The sequence below is a fragment of the Paralichthys olivaceus genome, chromosome 1 (genome assembly GCF_024713975.1).
Source record: "Paralichthys olivaceus isolate ysfri-2021 chromosome 1, ASM2471397v2, whole genome shotgun sequence".
Classification (NCBI taxonomy): domain Eukaryota; kingdom Metazoa; phylum Chordata; class Actinopteri; order Pleuronectiformes; family Paralichthyidae; genus Paralichthys; species Paralichthys olivaceus.
The window spans coordinates 16,464,541-16,475,048 of NC_091093.1; the positions used below are offsets into that span (position 1 = coordinate 16,464,541).

Here is a 10,508-nt window from a genome sequence, read left to right on the forward strand (position 1 = left end):
AACTTATAAACTAACAACTTATAAATAAAAATAAAAGGTTTTACATTAATGATGCAGGAAAAACTCTAATTTCTCTATTTGAGAGAAAACGCTCTTTAGTTCTTAAATATTAAAAATATCAGCATCAACATTTACAGCTAATGCACAGGATTAAGATTAAACATGCACACAAATAATGAATAAGTGATACATGAATGTCTTATATCACTTCAAGGAAATATTGCTCAAAAAATGTAACAAAAGGCACAAGATCTAATTTTACTAAATGCTATTTAAGAGTTCTTGATTATGGCAGCTGTAAAAATCAGTGTTTTAGTTTTATCAGTTTAGCATGGAGACGTTGCTGCATATAGTTTTAAGCAAATTGAGGTCATATTAATCCAAACTGGAACAAATTAATAGAAGTCTTGATACATTTTAGAATTTGGATCATTTCAGTTTCAGAGAATCTGATGATGACGCCAACAGGTGCTCCTGAAGTCAAAAACATGGCGGGCAGCAATGTGTTGTATTTAGCCTCAACATAGTTCACTCAGATTACAGTGATCCTCACCTCATGTAAATTAGATTGACTAACTGAGATGTAATTTAAGACAAGTCTTCTTGTTAATTTCAATTTGTAAGCCATGCTGTTAAGGTTCATGTGCATGTACAAAGATGTATCGTCCTCTGTTTGGATACATGTGCAGCTTTGCGGCCTCACAACACTGACCACTGACTGAACCCCAGTAAAATGCCATGGAGCACAGGGGCAGCAGGCTCAGCAGCATGTGGGACTGCACATTAACTAACTGATGACATTTACCGAGGTTCAGTGCTCTGGGGGGACAGAGGGAGAGAGAGAGAGAGAGATGGGGCTCCACAGCTGTTCTCCGGCCAGGCCTGGATGACAGCTCCATAAAAAGCCTGAGACCTGCCCTGTGCAGACAGACAGGCTTGGTGTGCCTCAACACAAATGAGACTTCAGAGAAAACAGGACACCTCTCTGGCATTAGACTGACATGAGAGTGGCAATTTAACAGGTTATGCCTGCAGAAGAAAAACACGAGGGGTAGAAGAAACAGGCGACAAAGTCTGGATATGTGGTTTGCATTCTGTGCATGCGATATTGTTGGTATTTTTAAATTATACTGTCTAAAAACCATCAGGGATAATACAGATGGAGCTGCTCTCAAAACAAGGCCAAAGTTAAATGTTACATTTGATGCATGATTTGGTAAAAATGGTCTCAGGGCATAGTTACGGGAATTCAGGAATTTTTAATGATTCGTTCCAAATTATCATCCCTCTGTTTCTAATCAAAATTTCATTAGTGATTTTAAGATGTGAAAATTGAACATCTCACCTTAAATCACTGCCTCGTCCGAAGGGTAATTGTGATATCTTTGTGATAGTTTCAGGCTTTTGTTACAACTGGTCTGATGGTGAAGGATTTTTGAAGTTTGCAGTCTGAAAAGTGATTCAACATCCATCCCAATCATTCTTTGCTTAAAAAAAGACACCAAGACTGAACAGTTACAGTCAAACTCTTTAGTGCAGAGCGTTACTGTGTAATGCTACAAACAGAAACATGAAGATTGTAACAGTGCAGCCACGTACATCTCTCCTCTAATGAAAGGTGACACAGGCACCATTTTCAAACTAATGGTAACTAAGCAGTCATGAAGACATTTTTATCAATAACGGTACAAATCACTGCTTGAATGCACACACTGAAAAGTAACTCAAGTCGAAAGCACAGAAAACAAAAATCAAGGCGCTTCGACTCTTTACAATCCTCCAAATGCTTTCTTCTCAAATAAAATTAAATAGCTTGAGATATTATTATAATATGCATAGAAAATCATGTTTATTTTTAGATTATCCCTAAATTCTGACTAATGTGCATGAACAAGTAAAAAAAAAATTGCACAGTTAAATTATGGCTATTTAAATGCATTATATTGCTTTACTCAAATTAGGAGGTAGCCTGAAGTGTTGCAGGTGTATTCCCATCCTCTACATTTGGTTGAAACTGCTTGTGATTTATGGCAATTTGTGTCAAATGCTGAAAAAAGTTGAATAGAAAGGTCATGGTCAATTCAAAATCTTTGTGCTCAAAAACGGTGGTATATTTAGATATACTGTATATGAATAGTACAAAAGTACAAAATATATTTTTTTATTTTCACCACCATGCCCCATGAGCCAGGCATTATCAGGGCTATAAAAATTGAGTAAGTGGCCACATGGTGGCAGTACCTGCAACAAAAACTGTCTGGCTCTTCTTTGATGGCCTCAATTAAATGTATTGATTTTCATAAAAATAAGACAAACAGGTCTGCAACATGACTTTAGAGGCACTACTGATCGCTGGTTGTGGAAATAAAAGAGAGGAAGTCTTTTTCAAAGAATTACAGAAAAAAAGGAAATGAGGGCTCTCGGGACACAGACCAAGTGTGTGTGTGAATACAACGAGGCACTCAGGTGAGTTGGTTAAGTATGAACAAAATATTCTAGTGAAATACATTGATGCTGCAATTCAGCAGGTACACTTTTATATATTGCTGCTGCATGACAGTTTCACATATTTTCACTTTCGCTGTCTGTGTTGAACGTTTTTTTTTATAGAAATGAGGTCCTCTTGTAAATAAATCTAGAAAAATTAAAAACCCAGCTTAACTCTTGTGAAGGTGTTGTGTTGCACCATCCTTAATACTTCCTGGCCCTGTGTTATTACTGCTCAGTCTTTTCAGCTGCGTCACCCTGGCTATCTGTTGATTCCGCTTTCGGTTTCTCAGCCCCTGATGATCTTGGACTCCTATTGGACTGTCCGGACCTCTTCCCCCCTCGTTGGCTCTTGGCCAGCTCAGCCTGCAGACTGTGACCATTCAGACTGAGGCCCTGCAGAGCCTCCAGGGCCTGCTCCGCAATCTGGGGGTCGCTGTAGTCAAGGAAGGCCCTGTGTTGAGCTCCCTGCCAGGTGAGCCTCAGTGGAGCGGCCTCCCTCTCTCTGAGGGCAGTTTTCAGCTCACTAACACGTATCCCTGCAGGGATCCCCCCCAGGTAAACTGTGGTCACACTCGGGGGGAGCTTACGCTGAGACACGAATTCGCCTCCCCTTTCCTCTGGGCCCTTCTCCCTCCATCCACTTTTTCCCTTTCCTCTCTCCCCAACTTCTCCCTCATCCTCTCTCCTGCCATCTCCTCTGCTTTCTTTCCTCACTCTAGCTGGACGCAGTCTGGCTTTCTGTTCTCCCTCTGCTCTTCTCTCCTGTTTGGATTCCCACTCAGGATCCTGCTGCATGTTCTGCCTTGGCCTCCTCCTGGTTTGTCTTTTGGGTTGACCGGCATGAACACCAGGCTCTGCAGCAGCAGGCACCGCCCCCAGCGTTACATCCTTTCCATCCAGTTCCTCCAGAGCACGCAGTTCCTTCAGGATGGGGATCTTCTCCAGCTTTTCAGTGTCCAGCTGAAGACACAAAAATGGACAGGCTCAGTGAGTCTGAAAGGAGAGGGGTGTCAGCCCTGCTCAGAGCCACTGCTGCATACCTATGAATGACTTAAATTAATAACAATGGGGAAAGCTGACAAAATAATTGCCATTATTCCATCCTGCTCCCAGCCCATGCTACAGTAATAACTTTCTTAATAGTAGCAGGACATTACATTTCCCAGGCAGTTAAAAATAAAGACTCCTCTTGATTTGTTGGGTCTTAAAGGGTTTCGGCAGCCTTTGATGCTGACCAGTCCTGTAAAGGATATACGGGGCTATTGTTTTTACACTGGCCTGCTTGACCCGTCGTTCCCCTGCCCCAGCAGAGCCGAGCTGGCTGGGCAGAGGGCGGCTTTGATGATCAGACATGGCCTTCCTGCCTGTGAGGTCACTGGGTCCTGTTTACTTACATGCGTGTCTGAAGGAAACCCAGAGGTAACACACCAACTCTCCACATGATAGGAATAATACCACACAATGTCCAATTAAAGACAAATTATCAGGTGGAAAAACACATGGTTTCTCTCTGCCAGTGTCAGACAATCAGAAGCAGATTAACACTCAGGTTCACTAAAGAGAAAGATTAGGTTTTAAGATGAAGTTTTAAAACTACACCCACACAGCTGATATTTTTTGGGGCCATTTTTGTCTGGATGATTTTCACTTTTGTGTTTTATAGCTGGTTATTTACTTCATATGCACTATATACACTGTATATAAAGTACTTTATATTAAAAAATACATTATTAATTATTAGTATTATTAACATTATGCCTGCTTAAAAAGTGAACAGACTGAATTTAAGAGTCCTCTGCTGCAGTGTGGTATAATGTCCATTAGAGGGCAATGTCTCCAAAGAGAAGCACTTTTTTATAGGAGCATCTCTGTATAAAGCCACTAGTCATAAAGATGTGTAGGCTGCTCCTTAATCAGATTAGAAGACACCTGAAACTGCTCCACACTATAAAACATACACTCAATTAACAAAATGATCTGCTGTCAGACAGGTTGTGTTTTCAGTGGCATCATTTTGTTTTTGTGTTCAACCCAATACTGATTCATTTCAACACCACGCACGATCAGTGTTTAAATGATGTAAATGTACCTGTATGTTCACATAAACCCCAAATAACAGAAAGGTTTAGTTAAATCCAAATCAGAGGGTCTAAAATGTAGAAGAGCCTTTAAAGAGAAACTGTCTCAGTGTCAGTGTGAACACATGCACAACACCAGGACCCGGCAATTACAGCAGCTAAATTGAATTCAGCCATCAATCGTTTCATTGCTTACACCTGTGACAAAGCTACTTTTCATTTCTACAATTTTATTTGGCTTCTATACGTCTGCTTCTGTCCGTTGTTAAACATGTGTGGACTTCAGTTGACATAATGGTTCAGATTCTAAGATTTGTATGATTTTACATGTTATTAAATTATGTACAAGAAATTCTTATTTCATGTATTATATAACATTGTACATATGAATGTGTTTGCATACTTTTACACATCAAATACAACTGCTCCACATTTAAGGACCATAACACTAAATGATTGACTACGATGGGTTAGGGTTGGCTTTAACTTTGTAAAGGCAGCCATTTAACTTTATGATCTTGTGCATTTTTCAAGACACCTTTTTTCTATCTCTGCTTTGGGCATTCTATTTGGCGACTGACCTCTTTGGTTACTATGGTTCCCATATGAATCCACTGTGAAATAACCATCTTGTAAATTTACAGTAGCACATAACACAACAAAGACAAGTGGCTTAAATGTACCTTGGTCCAGATGATTCCCTGTGGCTTGGGTGACTGGCAATTTGTTTTGATAACTCTGGTGGGTGTGAGGATATAGTCCACAGTCAGGTCATGACTTTCTATTAGCTCCTCTGGTATGTCCACCACCTGAAGCACAAATATACACATTAGCCCTGACTGGTTGATGTGTTCAACAGTTTGAACATTTAAGATAGACTTCTGTTCTTTGAAATAAGGATTTCTTGGAAAATTACATTTAGCTATTAACTTCGAAATATTACTGTACTCATGTCTGTGTGAATTGAAGACTTGTTTTTCAACGTTTTTAAGGCTATGTCATGTTTACAACAAAAAAACTGGTTCGATAAAACAACTTTTTGAAAAAACAAGTTTGTTTAGTAGAGTCCACTGACCTGGCAGTCGTGAACGACAGTAACCACCACAGTTGACTCATTCACAGCTCCCATTGAAACCATCATGCCATACTCCAAGTCAGCGTAGCCCTCTCCCTTTCCAATCCGAAAACCTGCAAGAGGAGCAGAGGCCATGGAAATGTTTTAAAATCTGGTCTTTAGATACAGAGAGTAACACTGCACACTTGAGATAGAGCTGTGGTATGGTCCAGAGATTCTACCCTGATATTTGCATTTGTCTATTCACTTACATTGTGTAGATATAATCACTTTATCACAACAAGTACCTTACTTTTTCCCTTCTTCTTTCCTGACTATGCGTTGTCTACCTTGCAGGCGCAACAGAGTATTTTCTCTCGACCAGTGTCACAGATTCACTTCATGTGTATGAAGCTGAAAGTAGCAACATCTGCACTATGTTCAACATGTTCAAAAAATAGTGCAAAGAAAAAGAATTGAATATAAAAACTGGACTGAATTATAACACACTGACATGTAAAAGGCAGCTGTTGTAATGTTTTCAATTTATGAAAATAACTTCATTAAATGGAGTCTGGTGGGAACATGGATGAACCCAGTGCAACAAAGCCTTTATGAGAACCATGTGGCAGCTTTCACTTGGAGCTGTTTGGAAATGTATGCATTATGGTAAACATGTCTGTTCCACTGGAGCACAGCCCCAGTTATCTCCAGGCATTTTGATGAAAACCAAAATGCATTGTGAGTGATGAGACAATTTCTGAAGAGTGGTAAGAACACAGCAGAACTCACAAGGAGCAAAATGGATCTGATTACACACATCTGCCCCATTTTCATACGTGTTCCTCCTCAAATCTCTCTGACGGGACGTCTCAGTGCTACACCCGCCTCAACACGACTTCAACCTGTCCCTTCAAAATGTCATTTTCCACAGTGTATTAAACAACCCTTAGAACATTTAATGTCAAATTGACAAAGTTCTAGTTTATCAGAGTCAGGTTCTAATTACAGTGAATGTTCAGTCATTGTCACATTTACTGCACCACGACAGTATATTACAAATTACACACTATTAACATGCTGATGATTCTGCTTCTCACAGAGTTATACCACTAAACTTAAAGTGAAATAAATCTGTATGGTGAAAACTCTAATAGTACTATTGATCTATCATAATTAAATGTATGTTATAATTTACATAAATACATGTATTTATACTCAGTAGATCTATTTGATTCTTTTAATAAATTTAGAATGTATTATTGTATTTTATTTGACTCTTATCATATGTATTATTGTTTCTCTTATATTTCTGCCCTAACATTGTTTGCCTTAAATCTTAATGTCTCTTGTGAAGCACTTTCTAATGGTCTTTTAAAAGGGGTTATATACTAAAGTTTGTTATTATTATTATTATTATTATTAAGTGATCCATGCATTATCTACACCGCTCATCCTGTAGCGTATCACAGACAAACTATTCACCCTCATTTACATCTACAGTCAATTTAGAGTCTCCGCTTAATCTAATCTGCATGTCCTTGGACTGTGGGACAGACACAGGGAGAGCATGCAAACTCCTAAAGGATCTGGGATTCAAACTAAGGACCCTTCTTGCTGTGAGGTGACAGTGCTAACCCCTGCACCACTGTGCCACTCCCATTTAAAGGTCAAATTGGTAGCATGTTTCAGCTTGCAGTATTTCATTGAATTGGTAAGTTGAGGTGGTGAAACCTTGGTGGAAATGCCGACTACCCGTTACCTTTTTCCGACACCGCCACCGAGCCAACCACCACCAGATCGACCTTCACCTTTGCATCAAGGCCAACGGGCACACTGAAGTCTCTCACCCCCTGAAGGAGGAGGGCAGAACAGATGGAGAGAGATAAAACAAATTGAAACAGATTAAATGTTTGCGGTTTATGAATCAGAAAAAGAAAATCTGGAGGAAAATCAAAATGAGTTCAAACCTGAGAGGAAGAGCATATGCGTAGCTGTTCTTTGTTGGCCCCCTGAGGAGGAGTAATCTTGTTGAAAAGACCAGTACGAAGACGAGGAGTCGGGACCAGTAAAGTTTTCTGAGCCTGCAGAGATTATCCAAAAATGATCCACCAGACATTTGCAGTAATTCAACACAAGTGCAGATGAGAAGTAATTCAGTGAATGATGGTAAAAATAAAAAATAAAGTAGATTCAAATTCAGCAGATGCAAAGTATAGATGTGCCTGAAATGTCAATGTCGATGATTTTCTATAACAAATAATGAATGTCCAATTTAATCCCCTACATGTGGGTCGAATTGACATTGTCACAAAGCAGATAAGAAAGCTTAAATCTGCTGTACAGCTTTAAACTCCGTGCTTCTCTGAGCTTTTTCCCATAATGCAGTGCTACCTGCAGCACTGCCAGCCGGGCCCCCTCCAGAGGTTTATCAGGATCCACCTTCACCTCAGGTGTGTCGGTGAACTCCTGCAGCTCAGACACCTTGGCACAGGCTGTGAAGGCACCCTGGATGCAAGGAGAGGAGGGCACAACAGCTGATGACATTCACATATATACACACAAACACAGTTCACTTACTTCCAGTGTGACAAAGCGCGCCTGCTTCTGGGGGGTGTCTGGGTTTACTTTGACTGTCTGGCTGGACTTGAACTCCTGCAGGTCTGCAAGCCTGTCGCATGCTTGACTGGCACCCTGGCCATTAAGTGCACAGCAGAAGAGATGCATGGATGTACAGATAGCAGGGAAATTAGTCTTTGGCAATCCAACACAATCAGTAAAAAGCTGCTGTGCATACACTGGTGCCATTATTAGCTCTGTTAAGAGTTATATTTTCAACTGCATTTGTTTGTCTGTTAGTAGAGTTATGCAAACAAGTACTGGACAGATTACCACGAAACTTCGATGGATGCAATGTGACTAAAGAAAGAACCAATGAAATCTGGATGTGGATCAGGAAGCTGATCCAACAGTTCAATACTTGTTGATTCATCAGAGAATAATTCATGGAACTTGAAACAAAAAAAAGAATCTGTGCAGTTTGGATCCAAACAGACCCAGTGAATTTAAATGTGGTTTCATAAAGAGACTGGTCTTGGTGAGGATTACCAGCCATACTAATTGTAAGAGTGGTGCAACATATTTACGTCCATAAAAGTAATGTTAACGTTGATACTAACATGCTCATATACTTTCCCAAATATATACCAAGACGCTATACAAATAAATGTAATGTTCTTATTATTGTGAGCATTATCATTGGTTAAGAGTTTGTCACGACCGATAAACAGTTGCTTTGTTTAAATGATTGTAAATATGATACAGTATTAGGCTCTTTGATAAAAGCTTTCATATTCCACTAAATACACTTAAGCATAATATTAACATAAAATACTGATATAAAAATCTATAAAATACCATTAAATACTACTGTTCTCCAAGTCTAGTTGTGTAGTCTGTCTCATTTTAATTAACGTCATGTTAAATGTCTGTTTTAACATCTGGAAATCATGTTTGTGGTGTGACGTCTTAATTTCCAGTTTCCACGTGGTCTCCACATAAACGGCAGAAGTCAGACTGGGCAGATCAGCCTGTGTGACTCCAGTCTGAATGAAGGACACATCCACAGTGTTGACATCAGTGTGACTGTGAATCTAAGTGAACTGTTCAGTGTCACGTGTCTCTCAGGAGGAATGGGCTCAACCTGCCTTGAAGTTGGGGATCCTGTTGTGAACAGGCCTCGGGAAGTTGGCCAGGTTCTTCTCCTCGATGTAGTCCCACACTCGCTGGCGGATGTCCCACTTCGACGCTCCTGAGCACAAAACACCGCAGGTTTAACATCTGAAACACATTTGTACTAAACTGAAGCAGGACACGGCGTCAACTGAGGTACAAACATTTACGTCTGCTCCTCTGCGACACGTGTCGACTCGTTTCAAACGACAAAACAGAGCATGTGGCGATGGAACGTACCGGGGTTTATGGTGATAGCAGGCTCCATCGTGTTGTTGGTGGTTCAGATGATTGTCTAGTTCAGGTCTGTGCTGCACATCACAGAGTCAAAGCTCACATGTGAGCTCGGTAACATGATACTGAGGCAACAGCTGCTGTCAGTGTTTATCACTGCTACGGCGGCCCGGGAGGACCAGCCTTTACAAAACGCGAAGCAGAGGGCGGGATTAGAGATGCAGGATTTAAAAACTTTTAGGTTCGATAACACAACATGAAATAACATGACAAAAAAAGATAACAACACAATATGACAAAATAAAACAATCCTAGATGATACCCCTGTTATATATGATTATTTTATAATGTTCTATTTTCTTGCTCTCTTATTTTGTGTTGTGAAGCACTTTGTATCTTTGTTTTAAAGTTATTATTATTATTATTATTATGTTTAAAACATAAGAAGCATAATTTAAGGTTAGTGACCAAGTGGTCTAATGTTAAAATGAGGGGAAGCAGTACTTGGCTCTGAGTTAGATAAGATAAGATAAAATAAAATAATCCGTTATTAGTCCCACAGTGGGGAAATTTGCTGGAAATGTACAGCGGTGAACAGTCTCCATACATTATTACTATAAAACGGAGCCTAGTTTGAAATTTTAAGAAAACAGCAGTTGCCAAAGGCGTGCTGGTCAAAATCAAAGCCATGATATGTCTGTAATCTGGACACTGAATTCACATTTAGTCCCATTAAAAAACAACTCATCTCTACACAATGTATTTTACCTTCTTGAAATCACCACATGAAAGTTCCTGTGGTGCTCCAGTTCTGTTTTCCACAAGGTCAGAGTTTGGCAGTGAAATTACAGAGGATGTGTTAGTTTTGAAGTAGCTGTAGATAAGAAGACAGAAAGCCAGAGGAACAAGAATAGTTTGAC

At 39.9% G+C, this 10,508-nt stretch overlaps 1 protein-coding gene across 3 annotated transcripts; it reads right to left on the minus strand.

The window, feature by feature from the left end:
- Positions 1-1,515: 1,515 nt before the first annotated feature.
- On the minus strand, positions 1,516-9,777 carry mthfsd (methenyltetrahydrofolate synthetase domain containing). 3 transcript variants are annotated; one of them, XM_020098916.2, is made up of 8 exons: positions 9,595-9,777; positions 9,330-9,433; positions 8,203-8,316; positions 7,593-7,706; positions 7,385-7,475; positions 5,644-5,756; positions 5,252-5,377; positions 1,516-3,450 (listed from the first exon to the last, which is right to left on the minus strand). In XM_020098916.2, the coding sequence occupies exons 1-8, from the start codon at positions 9,620-9,622 to the stop codon at positions 2,716-2,718; spliced, it is 1,425 nt and encodes a 474-aa protein (XP_019954475.2). In that variant the 5' UTR covers positions 9,623-9,777; the 3' UTR covers positions 1,516-2,715. The 3 variants fall into 3 exon arrangements, with proteins under 3 accessions (XP_019954475.2, XP_019954474.2, XP_069379253.1); XM_020098915.2 differs by lacking the exon at positions 8,203-8,316 and adding an exon at positions 8,017-8,130 and having other exon boundaries at positions 9,595-9,764; XM_069523152.1 differs by having other exon boundaries at positions 8,017-8,316; positions 9,595-9,746.
- Between the last annotated feature and the right edge of the window lie 731 nt (positions 9,778-10,508).

Excerpts from the sequence above, each read along its gene's own strand:
- mthfsd (XM_020098916.2), bottom strand. The coding sequence starts at position 9,622 with ATGGAGCCTGCTATCACCATAAACCCCG. Across the intron at positions 9,434-9,594 it reads TGCTATCACCATAAACCCCG|GAGCGTCGAAGTGGGACATC; the intron begins GTACGTTCCATC and ends TTTTGTGCTCAG. Across the intron at positions 8,317-9,329 it reads ACAGGATCCCCAACTTCAAG|GGTGCCAGTCAAGCATGCGA; the intron begins GCAGGTTGAGCC and ends CTTAATGGCCAG.